Raw genomic sequence first — 24,115 nt, 5'->3', positions numbered from 1 at the left:
TAACAACTTGACAAAACAGTCGTTCCACAAGTCCCGTTCTAACACCACCTACTATATATATATATTTATATATTTTATTAACGCTTTATGTCTTTTAAATACTGTCATTTATTTCATTTATAGCTTTCAGTCATTTATAGCTTTCCAGTATTTATTTATTCCGCACTTCTTATCTTTCCGCATCTAATCTCATTAAATATATATATCTGTCACCCAGTAACTGGTAACCGAGCCTTTTATTCGTGGTAATCAGATCGTATATTTTCAACAGAGCATATGTTTCATCGTAGTCGATTCCTTCTTGTTGTGAATATCCTTTGACTACGAGACGTGCCTTGTTTCGACAAACGATTCCTTGATCATCAGTTTTGTTTCTGAATACCCATCTTGAACCTATAACAGAAACATCGGGTGGGGTAGGGACAAGATTCCATACGTCATTTCTTTCAAATTCTTCTAGCTCTTCTTGCATAGCTTTTACCCAGTCTGGATCTTTGAGAGCAGAATGTATGGTTTTGGGTTCAGTCATGGATAAGAAGGCTCCAAATAAACAATCATTAGAAGTTGCGGCTCTAGTTTGGATGCCTGAGTTTGGATCTCCGATGATTTGGTCAGTTGGGTGGTTTCTGGTCCATTTTATTAAGCGATTCTCTTCCGCTATAATAATTGGAATTTCAGTATCCCATTGTTCTTCTCCGGGAGTTTCATCTTGGAATAGGTTTGAAGGTTTCCTCATAAATGATGCATCGGGATTGTTTTGGATATTTGGGGATGGGGTATTTAAAGGAGGATTTGGTGTTTGTTCCAATGAAGAAGTATGTGTAGGTGGTTCCCCCTCGAATTGATCTGCATCATTTCGGTTTGTTTGTGGAGTTCCTTCAGTGGTCGTTCCCGTAGAATCAATAGAAGTAGTTAGAAGTTCAGAATTGTAAGCGGTTTTGGGTTGTTCAAAAAGTAAATCAAGATCGATTTCAATGTCTATGTCAGGAGAAGGTGTTTGTTGAATTGGATTTTGAAAAATATTATCAATCATTTTAGAACCAAAATGTTCACGATCCAATTTCCTGACATAAAATTCATCGAAATGAACATCGGTACTTTCTTCAATTACTCTGGTACGTTTGTTCAGTACTCGATAAGCAGCTGAGGAAAACGAGTAACCAAGGAAAATTCCTTCGTCTGACCTTGATTCAAATTTTGAAAGGTGATCTTTATTGTTCTTTATGAAGCATCGACAACCAAAAATATGGAAAAATTTGATGTTTGGTTTTCGGTTGTTAATGACTTCATATGGTGTTTTATGAAGATGTTTATGGATTAAGGAACGATTTTGAGTGTAGCAAGCTGTGGCTATTGCTTCTGCCCAGAAGTATTGTGGCAGATCAGCGAAGATAAGCATTGATCTTGCAGCTTCACATAGAGTTCTGTTCCTTCTTTCGACAACTCCGTTCTGTTGTGGAGTGTATGGGGCTGAGAAGTTATGTTCAATTCCTTTATCTTTGAGAAATGAATCTAGAGTCTTGTTTTTGAACTCTAAACCATTATCACTTTGGATTCTTCGAACAGGTCGTTTGAGCTTCAGTTTGATTTGTTTTATGAAGTTGATCATCTCTTCAGGTGCTTCTGATTTTAGTCTTAAGAAGAAGACCCAAGTAAAGCGCGAGAAGCCATCAACGACAACAAGAATGTACTTCTTCCCTTGTATGGTTTGGGTTTTAGCAGGGCCACAAAGGTCTATGTGCAGCAATTCTAGTGGTTTGGATACACTAGATTCTGAGATGCTTTTGTGAGTGGATTTGGAAAGTTTTCCCTTTTCACATGCAGCACACAGAGTTTCATTATCAAGCTTCAGAAGTGGCAGTCCTCTAACAAGATCATCGCCGATCAGTTTGTTGATGTACCCAAAGTTTAGATGGGAAAGGCGGCGGTGCCATAACCAACTGATATCTACTGGGGCTTTTGATAGCAGACATATATCGGGTTTACCATAGATAAGATCCATGTCAAGTGGATACATATTTCCGGCACGGTAAGAATCAACAATGATTTCTTTGGTTTTGGCGTCCATGATCAAGCTTCTTTGTTTGGTGAATAGGACTTCAAGATTGTTATCACACAGTTGAGAAACATTGATGAGGTTGTGTTTCAGGTCATCGACATAGGCAACTTTCTTTATGGTGAAGTTACCATTTGTTATGTTTCCATAACCCTTGATTTTTTCCATCATGTTGTTGCCGAAGGTAACGTCTTGATTGGTTTGGGTTGGTTTGAAGTCACGAAGGTAGTTTCGGTTTCCTGTCATATGCTTGGAGCAGCCACTATCAATATACCATGTATCATCCTTGGGTTCTCCAGCATTAGATACCTGCAATTTAGACAGAAGATTTAGGTACCCAAATCTGAATGGGTCCTGGTTTGTTAGTTGTTTTTATTTTGGGTTTTTTGTTTACTGAACTTCTTGTAGCATTTGACTTCATATTGCTATAAGAGTTTGGTTTATAAGGATGGAATGGTTGAGGTTTGATTTTATTTATCAAATTTTCCCAAAAAGTGATTTGTTTCTGAAAATTCGTTGGTTGATAAAATCTGTGATTTGGTGAATGATATCCTAGATGTGAATTTTTTTTTGAAAAGTTCTCTTCATATCTGGGATGTGATTGGCGGTTATGAAAGGCTTTTTGAAGATGATGTTTTGAAACTTTCTGATTTGGTCCTTTTTGAAAGTTCCTTGAATTTTTAAAGGTGATCTCTTGAAAGCGGTTTTCAAAAGGTTTTTGAAAAGGTTTTGGTTTTTGTTTGGAAACCTGTTTTTGAGGTATGACGTATGGTTTAACAGGTTTCTTTGGTTTGTTTTCAAAAGCCTTTGGTTTGTTAAGTGGGGTTATGGTTGCTTCATTGGTATGTTTGATTTGGTTTGTTGAAGAACTAGCAGAGTTTGTTTCAGATTTTACAACTCTTTTGATAGACTTTTTGGAAACAGTGAAAGCAGTGTCATCTGGGCTACAGTTGATAACTGTTTCGTCATCTGAATCTTCCTCATTAGCAGATGTGAAAAGATCTGGAAGAGTGGATTCAGAGTTTTCACAAATTGTCATGTTTTCTTGTTTAGCTAGTTCATTTTCAAAGGATTCTCTTCCAATTCCTGGTCTGTAATTCGTATCAATTTTGCCAGTTCCTAAGGTGTTTGCTTTGGTGAAAACATCATCACTTAGTTTTCTAGCAATTTTGATAGAATTCATATTTCATATCAATCTTTTGTTTTCAGATTCAAGAAAATTGGTTTGGTTTAAAGAATCATTCAGTTTTTCATTTAAAGTTTTGTATTTTTCAGTTGATTCTTGAAAGTTTTGTTTCAACTGAAGGATTTCCTTTTCTAAAACATCTTTTGTTTCAGAGGAAATGACTGACTGATTTTTTTGTTCCAAATCCTTTTTCTGAATTAGGGTTTGATTTAATTGTTCCAAGACGTGATTATAATCTTCTGATTTTCTTTCAACGTCTCTTTCCAATTTGTTCTTTATCCTTGTTGATTCTCCAAATTTGAGTTGCAAGGTTTGTAACTCAGATTTGCAGATATCGGAATTGATCATTGTGTCATGATATTTTTTGAGATCAGCTTCTAGACTTTTCTCAATCTTGGTTATATGGGACTCAAAAATTGATTTCGAAAGACTAAGTTCAGAGATCATAGACCATACCTGTTCTATGACGTTTGGAGCTCTTGAAGGTCTATCAACACCAACTACGAAACAGAAGTTTGATTGTGTTGGTTCATTGTCAGCTTCGTCTTCAGAAGTTGGCCAGTATTCCACGTTTGGTTCAAGGATTGCCATCAATGCTCTTTGCTTATCTTGATTTTCCTGTTTCTTTAATTCATCGGCTTTTTGAGCGTAGTATGCTGAGTCTTTGACTTTGGTTTTGTTTTTGGCTCGGCATTCTCTGGCATAGTGATTAGTTCCTTTGCAGTTGTGACAAATGATCACTTCTTCATCACTGTCATCCTTTTGACTTTTAATCGGAAGTCTTTGAGGAGCTTGAGTTTCGATTTGTTGGGAAGATTGGGAGGGTTCTGTTGGAATCCAAAATTTTGGTTGTTTTGAAAGCCATTGTTTTGATTAGTGTAACCTTGATTTTGGAATCCTCTGTTTTGGTTTTGAAAACTGTTGTTTTGGTTATTGTTATGATGACTTGAGTTAGGATTGTTTTGAAATCCCTGGTTTTGAAAACCTTGGTTTGAATTGTTTTGGAAGGAAGGTCTTTGAAAATTTTGTCCAAAATAAGGTCTTGGTTGAAAACCTGAGTTGTTTTGAACAGGTTGAGGTCTTGGTTGAAATCCAGAATTATTTTGTCCAAATGATGGTCGGTTTTGAAAATTTGGTTTAAAATTCGATTGACCGTGATTTGGAATAAATCTCTGGAGGTTTGTGTTTGCTACCAAAGCACACAGTTGTTGGTAGTCTGCTTCATCATTTAAATCAGATTGATCAAAAGAATTGTTCAAAAAGGGTTGGTTTTGAAAAGATGTCTGATTAAAATGATTGAAGTTTTGTTCATTAAAAGGTGTTTGGTTTTGAGAAGATGTGGAAACGAGAGCAAGTGGTCCTCCAAAAGCTGTAGTGGTTGGTGGGTCAATCGAGGATTCATACGATTGAAGTTCTCCATACAAATTGTATAAAGTTTCAGTATGAATGGCTGGATTTCCCTGAATGATGAGTTTAACCATCTTCCAGCTTTCGTAAAGATTGTTTAGAAACTTGAGATTTATCTCGTGTTGTGTCTTTTTGATGCCCAAATTGTTCATTTTTACCATGATAAAATTGAACCTATCATGAGCATCATGGATGGTTTCTGATGAAAGCATCTTGAAATTATCGAATTCATTTAAAACAGATCTTCTTTTGTTTCCAATAATTCTTTGATTTCCACAAAAACGATTTTTTAAATTTTCCCAGATTTGATTTGCAGTCAACAGTATTATGTCATCCATTTGACTTAGAATACTGTGGGGAATTCCAGACACAAGTTCCTTTTTGGCTTGGAGTTGCAGCCTTTTTTCGGTTTCAGCAAGAGTGGCTTGATTTGTAGCAAGAGTAGCCATATTTTCTGGAGTAACATATGTTCCTTCTACACAATTCCAGACATCTTCACTTATGGTGTTAAGATGAAGATTCATACGGCCAACCCACGAATTATACTCTTCAGGAATAAGTATGGGTGCCCGTGAACCAGATCCCAAGCTGTTAGCAATAGAAACAGAGTTCATGTTGGAGTAATTAGCAGAAGACATTTTTTTGTTTTGAAAGGATTTTGAACAAGTGATATTAAAATGAAATTTTTAAAGAAAAACTTATGGAAGGTTTATAAACGCTAACCAAAAGTTTTCGACAAAAATTTCAAAGTAAATCACACAAGCTCTGAATTTTTTTTGTTTAAGATTTTTTTTTTTAATTTTTTAATTTTTTTTTAAGGATTTTGAACAAGTGATATTAAAATGAAATTTTTAAAGAAAAGCTTATGGAAGGTTTATAAACGCTAACCAAAAGTTTTCAACAAAAATTTCAAGGTAAATCACACAAGCTCTGATACTAATTCTTGAAAATATACGATCTGATTACCACGAATAAATGCTCGGATACCAGTTACTGGGTGACAGATATATATATTTAAGGAGATAAGATGCGGAAAAATATAAGAAGTGCGGAATAAATATAAACTGGAAAGCTATAAATGACTGAAAGCTATAAATGAAATAAATGACAGTATTTAAATGACGTAAAGCTGTAATAAAATATATAAATATATAAATATATATAAAGTCGGTTTGTCAATAAATTGACTGAACTGGTTTAGAATTGGACTGGATCTTAATAGACTGTGTCTCTATTTGTTCAAAGTTCAATCCGGTAAGTAACAATAAGTTCTTTTTATGTAACAATGAATTGTTTACAAAACGATACAAAATACACGGGTAATGTTTTTTGTATGTGGGTATGGGTTTTTTTAAGGTGATTTGATGAGGTTGAAGTGGGTATTTGGAGGGTGGTAGAAGGTGGAATAAGGTTGTAGTTTTGGTGGTATAAGGTAACAAAGAGGGTGATGTTGAAAGAGCTTTGGGTGATTATGAATATAGATTTTCGTAGTAAATCTCTCTGGATAGCCAATTCTCTCTCGCGTCTCTCTGGGGTTTGCAGTGGTCAAAAAAATCGAGGAAAATTCCTGGATGTAGGTAAGGTCCTGAATAATTTGCGGTGCAAATCTCTCCCGTATTATCTTGTTGAGTTGTGCTCGGTGAATTTTTTCTTAACTTGCAAATTCTGATGTCGAAAAACAGCAAGGTGATGATGGTTGTGGTGATTTGAAAGGGTTTTTGGAGGAGGTTTAAGGAGGGTACTTGGAGGGTGTTTGGAGAGTATTTTGAGGTTGTTTGGAGGTTGATATAAGGTGGTGATGGTGGTGAAAGTTTATGAAGATGATGATGTTTGATGGGTTGAAGATGAACACCTTGAGTTTGAATGAAGAAGATGAAGATGGTTGATAATGTTCTTTATTTTTGGTTGTTATTGATCTTGATGTTCTTGGTTATTGTTGTTTGGTGATTGAGAGAGTTTTATGTTCCAGGGAATTTACAAAGAAAAATGAACACTCACACTATAACATATGAATCTCTCTTACTCTCTTCTATCTCTCTCTCTCTCTCTCTCTCATTATCACCTACACTATCACATGTGCATATATACTTGAAATGTCTTCAAGCACTTAGTCTTTTTTATTGAAAAGAATGGCTGGTGTATGCAAGTTGTAGAAGAAAAAACGTGGGGTGGGGTGGCTTATCATTTCCCTCCCTTTTCCTTTTGACATTTCCACCTAATATATGAATATATAATACATATATATATATATATATATATATATATATATATATATATATATATATATATATATATATATAATACATACGTACATATATATATATATAATACATATATATATAATACATACATATATATATAATACATAGATATATATATAATATATACATACATATATATAATACATATATATACAATACATACATACATATATATATATATATATATATATATATATATAGTACGTACATATATATATATATATATATATATATATATATATATATATATATATATATATATATATATATATATATCGTTGAAACTGTTTAGTCATGCATATGTGTTTTCGTCATTCGCTGGTTTTTGTATTTTCCGTTTTGATCACGCATTCATGCAACCTGAAATAACTGATAATATTTGTTACATAATACAAATACAGCTCGTCTTATTTCAGTGATGGTTACATACAATGTCACATATAAATACATTTTTCAACATACATCATTAATCGAACATCATCCATCGTGAACTGAGCAGCTCCTGTTCCGACGTTTTGAGGTGTTGGACCTCCTTCGTTACTGATGACTCTACTGCTCCTTGTGATCGTCATGTCATTCTAAACCCGTAGGTTCGAGTATTTAAGTATAGTAATACTTTACCTACTATACATACATACATACATACATGCATACACACACAGATATATATATATATATATATATATATATATATATATATATATATATATATATATATATATATATATATATATATATATATATATATATGTGTGTGTGTGTGTGTGTGTGTGTGTGTGTGTGTGTGCGCGCGCTTAAGTTATTGTGTTCTAACTAATTATTGTGTGGATGTAGGAATGATTGTGGGTCAATCATTTTTGTAAATTTAAGAAAGTGATTATCTTATACGATTAGATTTAAAAAAAAGCATTCTAGTTAAATAAAATGGTAGCTTAAGGATGTTTTAGTTAATTTAACTTTATTTAAAAAAAGGAAAATTTTGGATTTTAAGGAATAATTAATTACCTTAATTTTTAAAATATGTTTTTAAAGGATATTAATTCTTTAAATTCGAAGATTCTGTAAGATTACATTTTCTGACAGAAGACAAATTATGACAAAATGCATATTCTGACAATATATATATATATATATATATATATATATATATATATATATATATATATATATATATATATATATATATATATATATATTCTGATTGAATGAACGTATTGAATAATAACAAATTTCTGAACCATGAATTGAAGAATAACAAAATTCTTAAGGCATAATCATCTATTATTAATATTATTCAAGAATATATGTTCCAAAAAAAAACAAATAAAAATACAAATTTACAGTCACATTCTATAAAAATACGTCATTCGTGGAATTTTTGTCGCATTCTTTCATAATACAACGATTTATAGTAAGTCAACCTTGAAAGAATCTTCATTCTATAAGAATACAACATCATTCTTGATAGAATCTTCATTCTCATTCTTGTTTCCTGCTTTAGTAGCTTGCACCTCTTGTTATATTTTGACATGTTGGTGCGGTGAATCTTAATTTTAATGAATTATCTCTTAATTCCCACCCACCATTATTGTTCCAAGCAAACTTGCCACATTGTGAGTGGTACTGAAACAAGACACATACAAAAAAACATGAACCCAGTCAAAACCCAAAAACGATATAGTAGCAAAAGAATATGAACTCAACTATGGCAAGCGATCCCTAGGTAATGTTTGAAACATTTGAAAAACATGAGAAACAAAAATCATGATAAAACATTAGTGAATTGCAATAGCCACCAAAAAATTTAAATAATATATTATAAAGAATGCATCCAAAGAGCTCAATATAATCAACCATGTTAAATTGTTACCTAACATACAATTCCAAAAGAACCCTGGCAGAATCATTCTTATATGATTATGCTAGAATATTACACTCTCTACAAATTATTCTAATAGAACTATAAACTTCCTGCAGAATATTCTTAAAGATTGAAACACTTGTCTTCACTAAGAACACCATTAAGAAATTGAGAACTCATAAACATCTAAATACTCAAACAATTTTTGTCACCTTTAGAATTATCAAGTGTCAAAAATTGATAAAGAGTTAGAGAATTAGAGAATTAGAGAGTTAGAGAATTAGAGAGTAGCAATAGGATATAAAAATTATGAATCATGAGAATGGTATATTACAAATACACGTGTCCATCCATAAACTGAGACATGAGAATGGTATATTACTTTCATGCATTCCAAGTCTATCTAATTTATGGGCATCTATGAATCTATACCGAATGATCAAGAACAAAAAGATTAATGAAGAATCCAAACAAGTTTACTTAATTTTCTACCATTAAAACATGAGCAAAATACTTATTGTTCCCTTTTCACAAGATCATCATCTTTTGGGTAACTCTAAATATTAGATTCATATCAAATTCCACATGAATAAATGAAGGTGTATGGCTGCTTCTTCTGGATGTATACACAAGACAATTTCATAAATTTATGCATCATTGTATGTACTACTGCTAATTTCTTGAGATTGTTATCCATCAAAGTATAAACCATAAGAAAGGCACATCATAACAAGAGAACAAAGACGAGATAGGAAGAAGAGAGACATTTACCTTAGTTGGAGGCAAGGTTGGAGAACTCGTTACTCGGTACCTGTTCGGCCGACTACCGAGTAGCGAGTACTCGGGAGTACTCGGATTTGGTATTTCATGTAGAAATATTTTTAGGGAAATTATATATGTCAAAATCATAAGTTAAAATCATAAATTGATTGAAATATATAACAAAATTAGATACATGTGAATACACATAAACTAAAAAAAACACATAATGGTCTCATTTCATGAATAATTACTAAAAATTTAAGATATATATGTAGTAATAATCACATGTATGTGTTAAATAATAAATCATTAAGTATAGTATACATATTAATCATCGAGTTGACCGAGTTTTGCAACACTGCTCAGTTCAGTAAGGGGCCGATCGGGGAGTACTCGGGATTCTGTAACTCGCCTCGGTAAAGGGCCGAGTAGCGAGTACTCGGAGGAGTAATCGGCCAACTCGGCGAGTTTTACAACATTGGTTGGAGGCATCGTCTGGAGACATTGGCGGTGTTCGGAAGCGGGGGCGTCCATATCGTGAAGGTGCCGATTGGAGAAACAAAGATGGATGCAAAGAGGGAAACAAGCCCTAGGTTGAAATAGAGTAGTCGTTGCCCCCTTGAAGTTGGATGATTCAAGTTGGAATTTAAGTGTGCATTCATTTTCCTTTCATGCGTAGAGCTTTGAAACAGAGACGCAAATCAGGAGGTGGTGTCGTTCGTTACCCCTTGCCGATTTTCAACTTTTTGAATATTTTCTTGAATAAAAACCTTTGTAATCCTCCTGTTTAAAATATGTATATTCAATCATTCAAGAATAGAAACATTGGCGATGAGGATGAAGAAGTGGTGGTGGAGACGAGGAGAAAGATGACTATTTATTTATCAAAAGTGATGGTGGAGAGGGAGAAAGAAGAACGGCTATAGATAAAAAGGGGAGAAGTTAGGTTAAAATTCAATGTAATTAGCATGATTCATGGGAGTATTTGGGGAAGTTATTTATCAAATTACTTAATTACCCTTATTTATTTATTTAATTTTAAATTTTTTGAATTTTGATTGGTCCACAATCAATTCTACATCCACACAATACTTAGTTAGAATAGTTGAACCTATCTCTCTCTCTCTCTCTCCAAACATAACCTAAACATGTCATCATATCACTGACTGATCAATATTAGCATGTAAGTCTACAAGCTCATACAATAGGCGTATAAAGACAGCTCTCCTAGCATTCTATCATGCAAATTCTGAGCAGCACTTAGCCCAAACTAGCATGCGATTCATAGATTCATAAACCAAATCATATCATAAAACATGCATGGGTATTTTGGAAAAACATAATTAAGCTCGGTCGATTGCATGCACTACACCCTTTTTCTTTTATTAGAAAACCCTTTTTAAACATTTCTTTTTGAAAAATCTACCAAACCCTCAGTTTGAGTTCAGACACACCCGAGAGTATAACTGAATCCCTTAAACTAAGGCTCCGATACCAACCTGTAACGTCCCAAAAATTAAGACTAAAAATTTCGATTTTTTAATTAATTAAATCGTTATCCAAGACAACATCATCAAAACCATAGTGAATCAAAGTGTATCAATAACATCCAAATATATCAGAGAAATACGATGTGGTGTGTGCACTGCAATCATCCCGGGCTCTTCCACTTCGAACCAGAAGTACCTGAAACATAAACTGAAAATGGTAAGCACAAAGCTTAGTGAGTTCCTCAAAATACCCCATACTAAACAAACATACTGCCAAGCATATATGGGTGCTTGTCTACCCCTTCGGTCTAATTCAATGGATACTATCAAGCATATATGGGTGCTTGCCTACCCCTTCAGTCTATTTCAACCGAATATTATCAAGCATATCTGGGTGCTTGCTTACCCCTTCGGTTTATTTTAACCAGATACTATCAAGCATATCTGGGTGCTTGCAATCCCCTTCGGTCTATTTCAACCGGATATCGGGTCTATTTCACCACCCTACTACCACATAATATCATAACAGGAATCACAAAGTCATCAAGAAAACACAAGCATAACCGACAGTTGTCACGAAGTCAACCATCATACTACGACATAAACTAGTGGGTTGGCATTGGGTCCTTCGACCCACAGATACCGTGAAGGAAACTCACATCACAGTCTGAAAAAATAGCTGCACGGATCACTGCTCTAAAAGTTATCTTTACAATTAACAGGAACCCAATTCTCAAACTATAATTAAATTACCCAAAAAGCCCTTAGGTCAAACTTGGTCAACCCTGGTCAAAGTCAAAGTCAACGGTCAAGGTCCAAAAGTCAATCTTTCTTCCCAGTGTACTCTGATGTTGACCAAAAGCGGGACACTGACCGCGTACGGGCAACGTACCACCAGGTACGCCCAACGTACGCAGCCCAGTCCCAAAACTACATTAAGAGCTTATTCCATTAAGCCCTTATGCCCAAAACTCAGATCCAAACCCAAAATGATGTCCTAAGTCATAAAATTTCCAACTTTATGACTTTGCATGGCTATAAAGTGTTTAATGTCCAAAAACCTAAGTTCTTAACCCAATAAGACATCACAACTCTTGTATGTAAGGGATATAAGGGACAATATCACATTTTTATGGTTCATAATAACTCCATGATGGATAAAGTTTCCAACTTTATCCATTATAATGGTCCCAACAAACAAGATCTACTCTTTATGTCTCAAAGGGACCCAAAAGTGCATTTTTTTTCAACTTAATCCATTATGTACAAGTCCCCAACCTTCAGATCTGAATCAAAATGATGTTTAGATGGATAAAGTTTCCAACTTTATCCATAACAAGGTCACAAACATTCAAGATCTAAACTTTATGCACTTATAGTGACCCAAAGCTCATAACACCCAAAACTAGCTAGATCTAACAATTTCATCATCAAGATTCAACCTTTATACCTCTAGAAGAAAGATCAAAGTGAACAAAGTTTGGATCTACAAGCTCCAATGCAACCAACACTTCTTCAAGGAGTTTCTTCTTCTCCAATGTGCACCAAGAAGACTCCAAAGCACTTAAAAACACCTTTTTTCCTTACAAGGCTCAATCTAGGGTTAGGGTTACAAGAGAGGGTGTTGGAGAGGTCGAGGTTGTGAATGGAGTTGGTTTGGGAAGTTAAGGAGCTTAAATAAGGCTCAAACCATGAAAATAGGGTTTGGGCACTGATCGTGTACGCCCAACATACTCAATTTATTCCCAGCGTACTCAGGCATACTCATTATGCCTAGCGTACTCAATTTAGGCCCAACGTACACAACTGACCCATAAATCGCCCTGACTTCAAACAGTCATAACTTCTTCGTTTCAACTCCAATTCGATGATCTTTATATCCACGGAAAGGTGTTAAGAAGATATACAACCTTATCAACTCTCCTTTGCCTTAAAACTTATCAAACTTAAATCCAAAATTCATAAAAGGATCGAACTATCACTTTACAGTTATACCCTTGGGATCCAAAGCACCAACCGAACTCTTGGATCACCTAATCTACATTACCCACACTCAAAGGGGACTAAGTTTATTTCCCAAAGGCCCTAAGCCTTATGATAACCGGTCTTCGAGTCATAATCATGAATTATGAAATGATTCGAAACAGGATGTTATATCTATACTCTGTTAGATGACTACATCGCAATCATCGCAAGTGAAAGTCATGGAATCGACTAATCATCTCTCATCTCCCATCTCTTATTGCCCATCACTACCCGATATATATATATATATATATATATATATATATATATATATATATATATATATATATATATATATATATATATATAAGTACGAAAATACTTATATCATTAAACCAAGTAAAATGATGTCATACAGATTCATCCAACACATATCACAGATAATAGGTAAATATAGCATCTAATCATCTAAATACTTATATATATATATATATATATATATATATATATATATATATATATATGTATGTATGTATGTATGTATGTATGTATGTATGTATGTAAGATGAAAGTGTTGGATTAAGGTGTCTAAGCCAGTAACTAAATTGGTATTTTTTTTTTGTGATTAGAAGCAAAGACATTTTTTTTGTTGCCCTCATAACTTGAACTTGATAAGAAAGATATTTATAGAGAGATGGTGATTTATTAGTTTATTATATGATTTATAAACTAACTTGAAATTGTGAGGAAATGATATGTTACTATTATATGATTAGTATATTAATTGGAAATATATAATTGATTTGTTAATTTATTATGTGATTAATAAATTAATATGAGATCAATTGTTAAAGTAATTGATTTGTTAATTTATATAATTAATAAATTAATGAGGAATCAATTAGAATCAATTAATTATTAATCAGGATTAATCTGAAATTAATTTGGGATTAATGGAATTAATTGAATGTGCAATGGGTCAATTGTAAAGTAGTTGAACAAAAAAGATAATTCTAGAACCATCCAAAGGTGGATGGTTTTGGGAGCCTTTATGTGGTTTCCAGAAACCTCTAGATGATAATAATAAAATGATTTGAATTTGGATTAAATCTATTATTTAATCATTTAAATCTTAAAGTTACCTAAACTATAAACTATATTTATTGGTTTTCTTCAAAGTTGTCTTATATCATTTTTATAATAAATTTAAAAATTATATTATTAAACAAGACTAAACAAATAAGATATTTTTATGTACTTGTTAAATTTAATATTTAAAACAATAATACAAGTAACACATCTTTTATATATATATATATATATATATATATATATATATATATATATATATATATATATATATATATATATATATATATATATATATATATATATATTACCTACATCCTACAAATTCATACTTAAAGGACCAAATATTACACATGAAGCGTTAACATTAAATGTTATTTGGTGGACCGGATTATATTTATAGTGACACAATTCACTTCCAATTTTTTGGTTTTTGGACCTGTTGGACGGGTACAGCATTCGTTACGTATGATACAAATCGTTGAAGCAGTTGCGAAAAATTATCAACTTTGATAGCCCGACTTTGATGGAACATAACTCATTCAATATATAACCAAAAATAATGATATTATTGTCTAAATTTAAAAACAATTTATAAACTACATGTTGGAAAAGATAGCATGTCAATTCAACTTCAAACGAACGAGTTATGTAAGGCCGTTTGGTATGGATATCACGAAGCCATTCGTGGTCCAGGTGGCCACGGTCGTTGTCCGTGCTCACCATCCTAGTCCTCTCGTGGTGCTGATTTGGAAACACGAGCGTGATCTCTCGTATTGGCCACCACAATTCACCACATACTCTTTCTTCTCTCTTGCAGTTTAAACCCACCACGACCACATTCCTTTGTTGTGAGTATATCAGATTGAGAATGGAAGGAGGGTGGAAGAAGAAGATGATAAGGTGTATACACACCACGAGCCTTCTCATTGTGTGTATACAAGAAGTTCTAATTTTTAACAGTTTCAAAGATTACAAATAAAAAGCCGGTCCAAACCGTTTCAATACCCGGGGAACCACGGAATCAACCTGGCTAATAAATTGGAGTCGGAACATAGCCAAGACAATAACAAAAAACTGGACCTATTACGTAAAACCGGTGCCGTTCCATGTCCGGGTCCAAATGTTCACCCCTACATACATATATTGTCGTTGTTATTGGTGTCAAAAGATTCCACATAATAGGCTTTATAGTTACGACAAGTCGTTCGCTACTTGTGTCCTGCTATTTTTGGAATACATGTCATCCTTCTACAACAAGTAATAATTATTTTATGACTTTTTTTGAATTTAAGTGTTTATTACTACTATATGACATATCGTCGCAACTTTGTTATCTACAACGGTGACTTTTTCAGCATCCCGAAAGTTTCACCAATAATGTCCATATCGACGACATCTCGTTGCTGAGCACAAAAACTAAAGTACATATAATACAAAAAAATAATAATTAAAAAGGTCCTTTTTTCAAAATGTTGGTTTAATTAGCTTGGATGAACAAACAACTGGAATATAAAAAACAGATTAAAAAATAATAAATAACCAGAAACACAATTAATATTAAATCCCTTTGATTTTTTTTTTCTTTTTAAAACACCCAAATCCAACGAAACACTTAAAAAAGAAAAATCGTTCTTCCTTTGGTTACATTCTCACATCAACAACCCTATATAGCTATCTAGCTAGTCTTTAACACAAAACCCAAAACTGGAGTTGGGGTGGTTCATCTTTTTACAATGAAGATCTTTGGTTTTGGTCTTTTGGATAAGTGTACTGAGGTAAGGTAGCTAGGTTTGGGTTGTATAGGCTGTGCTACGTAGGGGTGGTTGACTGGGTGGTATGGCTCATGTGACAATTCAAGATAGAGTGGTATTGTAGCCATTCTTATGCAGCCACGTTTGAGCATGAGGTGGGGCTGGTGGTTGTCTTAAGTTGAATCTTTGTTGTGGGAATCCTGATGATGCTGCAGCACTATTTGCATACAGATGTAGAGAAGCTCCATTGCCATTGTTTCTACTTCCTCCTCCAGCTAGCGTGCTGCCTGAATGCTGAATCTACAAACATCCCATAAGAATCATCAAAATCCACAAGAAAATATTATTATATAATATCAACAATATCTTGTATATGTTTTGTAATATTATGTTTCCTTATAATTAGTCTTTGTAACATACGAAAATATTTAGGAATCATGTGAAAAGAAAACGAAAAATGTAAACAGTCGTATGCATATGGTAAAAGCAAGAATTCCCACGTGACACTTATTTTTCTCTATTTTTAGTGTTAATGTCATAAATGGGTGACCAACTATTTAATTTCCACAAAACATTATGGTTTTAAAAAATAATATTAGTTTAATGGTATATTTTAAACAAAAATAAATAGTTTGTTATGCATTGATGACATTAACCCTTATGATATTAGTATCGAAGATTGAAAGTTATCGAACAAGAGACATAGAGGGACTTACTTGGTGATTCAAAGAGTTGAGGGGTTGTGGGCGTAACATATGAAACATAGACGGGTCAACGGGTCTGGTTAAATGCCCATATCCATGAAATTCATGATTACCCCTCGATGATCCAATAGATTGAAGATGCAATGTGTCGTTATACCTTTCACTCTGACCCATCCCAAATGCCTTGTGTTACATAAATTAAAACAAATCACTAGAAATTCATCTATCATAATTACATCAAGAAATTAAATAAAACAGATTATAACGATTAACGCACCACGGGCCTAAATCCATGATCTTGACTACCTTCCTTAGTGGGGGCTGAATTATGTCCCAAACTCAAATCAAGATTGTGATCCGAAGAGGAAATGTTACTTTGATCATTATTATTACCCGAATGCTCTGTATAGAAAATAAAAAAATTTAATCGAAATGAAATAATTTACAAAGTAAATATAAGTAAATAATTTGAATAAAATACCAGTGACAATGGACTCATTCTCATAAATTGTGGGATCAAAATTGGTGACAGCATCCTTTCCATTGTATTTGATTGCAGCCTTATCATATGCCCTAAAAAAGAATACTTTCATTCATTCCCCTTAAAGTTAACAAATTGACATATTAGTCCTTTCAGAAACAAGTTAGTCATATTTACCTGGCAGCTTCAACTTCAGTATCAAAGAGGCCCAGATACACATACCTATAAGTGTGATGAAATAAAAGTGAGCCAAAAAAGGAAATATGTCAAGTGTGTTTCTTTTGAAGTGATTTAACTTGATGAAATGAATAGAAGTAGGTAGATAGGTATAGCCGTAGGCCATAGGTAGCCAGCTTTATATATAAATAGAAAAACAAGTACACCTTCTTTATAGGGTTAGTTTTGAAATAATTTCTTCTTATCAATTGTCTTATAGAAATTCGTACTTGGTTAGGGTTTAAAACATTTTATTGTAATAGATTCATATTAGATTCATGGAATCGGTTTTTTTTTTTAATGAAAGGAACACTTCATATAAATCACGTGAAGTATGGATACATATATATTAAAGGTGATGACCAGTAAAAATTGTCTTATGAAATAAATATTATTGTGTCTGGTTTTATTATATATGTGCTATTAAAATTTATTATGAATCATGTCGATATAACATAAAAGAAAAAAAATCATTCGATAAATATGTGTTAAGGATAGACCTTGACTTAACAAACGCAGCGAGATAAAAGTTTGGCTTTACAGTTACAAAAATATTAAAACACATCCGTACAACTTTTCAAATGAATATCTTTACTTTAAATATATATTTAAAAATTTTCATAAAATATTTTATTATCTAAGAATATGTGATTTTATTGTTTTTGCTATTTTTCTCATTCCTATGTTGGGAATATTTTGATACTCAACTAATAGTCAAATTCTACTATACACCCAACCATATGACAAGTAAATCTTTATACTTCTTTTCTTTCAAAAAAACGTATCTTTTGATTTGAAATACCATTTAACAAAATAATTATTATCAATGCCTAAACTCTAAAGTGATGCTTCATAAAGACAAATAAAAGTCGTCAATATAAAGTATTACTTATTAATAGACACAAAAACAATTATGAACCAAAGACTTTTCATAAAAGGTATTTTTCATACTTCATACCAAAAAATTATGGTATTAAAAAAGTTCTTGTTATAAATCATTATTAAAGTATAAATTAATCAAAGAATTTAATTATTTTGAATAAAAAAATATTCCTATAAAAAATTTATCAAAAGAGAAACTACATACAACTTAATTCAATATGTTGCAATACACGTGACTAAATAAAGCATAATATAAAGAAAAAATACTATTAAATTTTGATGGTAGATTTCAAGAACAAAGTGTTGTTAGATATGATTATTTGCTTTTTAAATGAAGAACAAGATTTAAAGGGAGATAAAAAAGAACGTACTTTTTCCCTAAAAATTGACCCATTCTTGCTTCCCATCTACCACATTTGTGCAAAGTAACTCCTCTATATTTCGAACTCCCTCTTGGAAATCCTGTACTTTGTCTCCGTAGTACATGCACAAACTCTTCTTTCGTCAGATTGCTCATCTGTTTAATTTTTCTTGTTTTTAAAACCCCAAAACTCATAAAAACAAACAAAATAACTCATAAAAACAAACAAAATAACTCATAAAAAGTGTGTTGTTTCATATCTTGAAACTTATAAGACTGGTGGATATGTGTGTTTTTGGGTATGCGTTTTTTCTTTAAAACAATAACAACCAGTAGAAGAAAACATGTTTCTAGATAAGGTAACGCATTATCACTGTTAAAGATAAGGTTAAAATCTGAAACACACACACTAAAAGGTGAAATCACACATAGTGTTTTAAACCAACCTGTTTCAGGTCATCATCGTAATCTTGAAGGCTGAAGTTTATGTCAGCTTCCATTCCCCGAAACTTGATCGCTGCCCTATCGTATGCCCTGTAAGAAGAACACTACATGTTGATTTATTTTTTTTTTAAATAATTTTTATTTAATTATTTGTAAAAGAAAATGTAGGGTTTTGATTGTGCTCACCTTGCAGCTGCATGTGCAGTGTCGAATCCACCTGTGACAAAATGAACACATATTAATATCCTTGGAATTGTGAATATTGTCCCATAAAATTTTTAACAAATTAATAGAAATATTTTTTTAAAAAGTTAAAAGGAAAAAAAGTGAAACATACCCAGATACACCTGTTTCCCACAATCCCTGAATCATGAAAAGATGAAGCTAATTAGAAAAATAAATTCGATAGAAAGTCTTCTGTTTAAAGAAAAGAACCATTTTTTTTGGTTTTTCAAAACTGATCCAAATCTTTTATAATAATATATTGATGAAGTGTTTGAAGACGATTATATGATTTGTTGGTTGAAGTCAAACAAAGTTTTTTGAAGGATATAATTTATTCGAGTCAAATTATTATAGAAGAAAATAAAGAAAACTTTGAAAGGGGAAAAAGGTAAACAAACCATATGTGTGATTCCCATCGGCCGGTTCGTCGGTAAAAGGTAACTCCACGATACTGTGAGCTTCTAGAACGGGGTCCACGCCGGCTTTTCTTGAGTGGCTGGGGAATCTCCGGGGCGGCAGATTTCCGGAGAAAACCACCGGCGCTGGTGGCGCCACCAGAAACAAGCCCCGGTGACTGGTGACAGAATTGAACACCGACCCAGTGAGCAGCAGGGAAAGCATTTACCGACGACATACCAACTGCAAGAGAGGAGGTGGGGCCCACTTCAGAATCGTCGTCGACGGGGAAAAACTGATGGGTTACCGGCGGATCCCCGTCGCCGTCGCCGTCGATAGAGAACCCAAACAACCTGCTGCTTCGTTTTCTTGAACTTCCTCTCTCGGAATCATCATCATCGGAGCCGTCGTCTTCGTCCATAACCACCACTGAGGAGCACGAATTCGAGATGGATCCAACCCCTTTACCTTTACTATTATCGTCCTCATCTGCTTCCACCGGCGTAGAACAACCGTTTGATTCTTCGTGTTCCTTTCTCAGATCGGGTGACCCGTTTAGATCCCACATTTCTCCGGCTAGAAAAGTTAAACTAAATCTATATGAAACACTAAAAAAGGAAACCGATGAACTGATCAAAAGCTCTCTCTCTCTCTCTCTCTCTCTCTCTCTCTCACTGTGTCGTTTACTCTCTCTCTACATGTGATACATACGTATACATATATATATAACTAAAAGAAATGAAGTGTTTGTTTGTTGATCTTCTTTTTCTTTATAGCCGAGTCTAAAAAGAAGAGATGAGAAGAAGAATATGAAGAAAAAGAAACCTAGGATTCATAAAGAAAGATAGGAAGAAGGTGGGCAATAGATACATATACGTGTATCTATCTATGAAAGTATAGATTGTGGCCGGGTGACGGGATGGGGTTGGTCGCGTTATTGCTTCTCCCAGCAGCTTCTCTCTCATTAGATCTTTTCTAAAACTAACTCTCTCTCTCTCTCTTCATGAGTAAACCAAATAATTTATATATTTATATATGTTTAAAATTAATTTTTTTATTTACATTCTATGGAATTAAAGTAATCTTTTTTTTTCATTATATCTAACGTTAAAACAATGTGAGCAATGAGTTTGACGGCAAGATCACATTTTTGAGCTGTCCTGACCAACCTTGGCTAGCCATAATGTTTTTCAAAATATAAAAAGATAAATCATATAAATTTAATAGATATATCAAGTTTTTAAAAGTATTATATTAATATTTAGGGAAATTATCAGAAAAGTCTCAATATTTTCAAAAAAGTTACACTTTAGTCTTAAAATTTTTTTTGAACATAAAAGTCTCCATTAATTTATTTTGCTCAAATTTAAAAAAAGTCATTTTTTTTTCTTTTAACAGGAAATGACATATTATCGTGTTTTTACAAATAATCGGGACTTTTATGTTAAAAAAAAAATCTTGAGACTAAAGTATAACTTTTCTGAAAATATTAGGACTTTTCTGACAATTTCCCTAATATTTTAGATCTGATCATAAATAACAAAAAAACTCAAAAACAAATCGCGCCTTGAAAAAAATTACGACGTAACGCAATAAGGCGCACTTTAACACCTTATTTGGCGTCACGCTTAACAAACTCGTTTTTGATGTTTTCGTAACGGCTACACCACGCATCGCGCCATGACACACTTTGATGCGCGACATGACGTGCTTTTTCAGAACCATGATTATATCATATTGTTTTTATAGTTTTTGTATAGTAAGTTTTATCATGGTGTTTAGAAATTACACATTTAGTCACTATCATAAATGTTCAACTTTATTAAAACATAACAAAAAAAAAAGATAAATCATGATAAAATAAAATATTCGTTTGGAATTTGTGATAAATAATCTATAAAGAGAAAATTTTAAGGTATTTATCCAACTACTTATTCTAATTAACTCGTTTAACACGAATAAAAGAAAATTAATCAAATAAAAAAAATAAGACTATCTTTATTCTGTAAACCGAAATTGAATAACATCAAGTCGGCTACAACTAACAAAATACAAAATCCCTTTTGTTTATGATAGGTTTCATTGGTTACAAAAATCTTATTTTGTCGGAAAAACGTAAACCCTAAGTTCACATGCAACCTAAAAAGATCTATGTTCTCACTATGATTTGCAACAAACAATTGAATATCAAGAAACTTAAAAGGACATTACTATTTTCGAAATTAAAAAGGGGTATTAGAAATTATATACCTTTAGTTTGTTATAGCGAAATAAACTAGTATTCCTTCTTGATTGGTCTTTAGAAAGAAATAACCAGAAGTTCCGTGCCTCTGATGTCTCACACCCAAATCCTAGCAATTGGAAGCTAAACAGAAGAGAGGAGGAGGAGAATGAATATCTTCGGCCTTAAAACAACGGTACCGAAAATCATAAACCCTTAAGGGTTTATATAGGTGTTAGGGAAGTAGTAGATAAGGCAGGTTTCCTTTTAGATAACCCTTACCTCATTGCTTCCTCCCTAAGGCATTCTAAACTTCCTTGAAGTTAAAGAAAATATATAAAATCTACCTCTAGAACCGTCCCCCTCTTGGGAAGTTCTAGATTTGGTCAATGTTCAACTTTTGAACATTGTCACCTTTAGTCATTCTACTTTTAATTAATCCAATTAATCCCAAAATTAATTCCAATTAATTTCTGTTTAATTCTTAATTAAAAAAATATTATTTCTAATTAATATATTATCCTCATAATATATTAATAAATCACTTATTTTGATTTCTAATTAATTTATTAATCAGATAATAAATTAATAAATCAATCTCTCTTTCCAAAAAACATTCGAGTCAATTACTAGGTTTGAGGGCAACCCAAAAGGACTCTGCTAATAATTCAAGATTATACTAATTATTGGCTTAAACACCTAATCCAATAGTCTCCTACTTGGATAAGTCTAACTAAATTATAGGTATAACTTTTAAATCAAACAACAAAGTGTGTTTTCCAAAGCAACTGTCGAACTCTGATCTGATCAGATATTGGTCCTTAGATAAGTGTCAAATATTCCTCCGTTCTTCAAGATATCATGTGGATATGATACATGGATTAGAATCAATCTCATTGTCCAAACTTTGTTTCCCGATTTTTGATTTGCGATGACGTCATAAGACTTCTAATTGAACACATCAATTTAGTCCTGATTGGGCCCAACACTATAAGTCAACACCAAATCATTGAGGGGCCCAAAGATATCGCTTTTCCCGTCATGGCAAAAGGAACGAATAAACTTTGACTCATATGCTTGTATCTTTTATTCACCAAATCGTACATGGCACTACGTTTTATAACATCAAGTTACTGATGTGGTTTCGCAATACCAATGTACAACCGACTTGTAAATTACAACTCATATGTCTCCATGTTAAGAATATAAGATATTATCGTCTCAGAATTACTCGTGATATAATCCATGAAGTAATTATATGAGCGTGGATTTATCCAATACTCAAATCTCTATTTTTTAAGTACTCATGAACGTTGTAGCAAAACAATTGTTACGTCTAAACTCCTAGACAAACTATAATTCAATTAATGACAATCTTCATTCACTACTTACTTTCTGAAGTATGAGCGACTGTGGAGCTTCGAGTAGTCAAATTATTCAGGAAGTAAAACATGCAAAATGAAACATAAGAGTAAATAATTGAGAAAGGCAGTAAACAAACTCTTAAATAATCTCTATTATTCAATTACCAAAATCAATTACATTTATTTTGTTATAAGTTTCAAACTAATCATCTAATTACTAACACTAATGTCATCTCTTAAACCAACTTTCCTAATATGTTGATTATGTTTAGCCCTACTCAGAGCCTTTGTGAGAGGATTTGTAGGATTGTCTTTTGAAGAAACTCGCTTTACTATAAGATGACATCATTCAACTCTATGTCTGATATAATGGTACTTTTTGTTGATATGTCTTGATTTACCATGATCTATCGGTTCTTTCATTAAAGCAACTTCTGCTTCATTATCGCAGAAAAATTTCATTGCCTCCTGAATGGTCGGTTCTACTCCGAGATCACCGATGAAAATTTTCAGCCAAATTGCTTCCTTCGATGCTTCACTCACTGCTATGTAGTCTGATTCTCAAGTAGAATCAGCCACCGTGTCCTACTTGGAACTTTTCCAAGTGACTGCTTCTCAATTTAACAAAAACAACCATCCAGATTAAGAACGAAGATTGTCTCTATCTATTTGAAAGTTGACGTCACTATACGCACTTACTCTCATTGTTTCACTGCCACCAAGGACTTGAATCAGATCCTTTATCATTCGTAAATATGTGATGATATTCATTACTACTGTCCAATGAGCTTATCCCGGATTTCCCTGAAAACGACTGACCATGCTTAAAGCAAATCACACATCAGGGAAAGTACATATCATAGCGTACATGATCGATCCTACAGCCGAAGCATATGGGACTCGACTCATTTCCTCTATCTCTTCATCTGTACTAGGGCTTTGAGTCATACTCAACTTGGCATTACTCTTAATAGATAGCTCGCCTTTCTT

At 33.0% G+C, this 24,115-nt stretch overlaps 1 protein-coding gene across 1 annotated transcript; it reads right to left on the bottom strand.

The window, feature by feature from the left end:
* Window positions 1-15,631: 15,631 nt before the first annotated feature.
* LOC145109176 (floral homeotic protein APETALA 2-like) lies at window positions 15,632-20,537 on the bottom strand. The gene is made up of 10 exons (XM_079046286.1): window positions 19,543-20,537; window positions 19,257-19,282; window positions 19,106-19,136; window positions 18,922-19,009; window positions 18,486-18,631; window positions 17,194-17,238; window positions 17,017-17,108; window positions 16,813-16,937; window positions 16,548-16,718; window positions 15,632-16,131 (listed from the first exon to the last, which is right to left on the bottom strand). Exons 1-10 carry the CDS (start codon window positions 20,106-20,108, stop codon window positions 15,934-15,936), a joined length of 1,488 nt encoding a protein of 495 aa, XP_078902412.1. The 5' UTR covers window positions 20,109-20,537; the 3' UTR covers window positions 15,632-15,933.
* Window positions 20,538-24,115: the final 3,578 nt, after the last annotated feature.

The sequence above is a fragment of the Lactuca virosa genome, chromosome 4, assembly GCF_052849685.1.
Source record: "Lactuca virosa cultivar CGN04683 chromosome 4, Lactuca_virosa_CGN04683_v6, whole genome shotgun sequence".
NCBI lineage: Eukaryota > Viridiplantae > Streptophyta > Magnoliopsida > Asterales > Asteraceae > Lactuca > Lactuca virosa.
Note: the sequence above shows the minus strand (reverse complement) of the source record. Positions and strands in the feature narration are given on the sequence as shown.

Bases quoted from the DNA above. Each gene is read 5' to 3' on its own strand.
- LOC145109176 (XM_079046286.1), bottom strand. From the start codon at position 20,108: ATGTGGGATCTAAACGGGTCACCCGATCTGAGAAAGGAACACGAAGAA. The intron at 17,109-17,193 runs GTAAATATGACT...ATTCTTTTTTAG, and splicing joins ACTGAAGTTGAAGCTGCCAG to GGCATATGATAAGGCTGCAA. The intron at 16,938-17,016 runs GTATTTTATTCA...TTTTCTATACAG, and splicing joins GAATGAGTCCATTGTCACTG to AGCATTCGGGTAATAATAAT.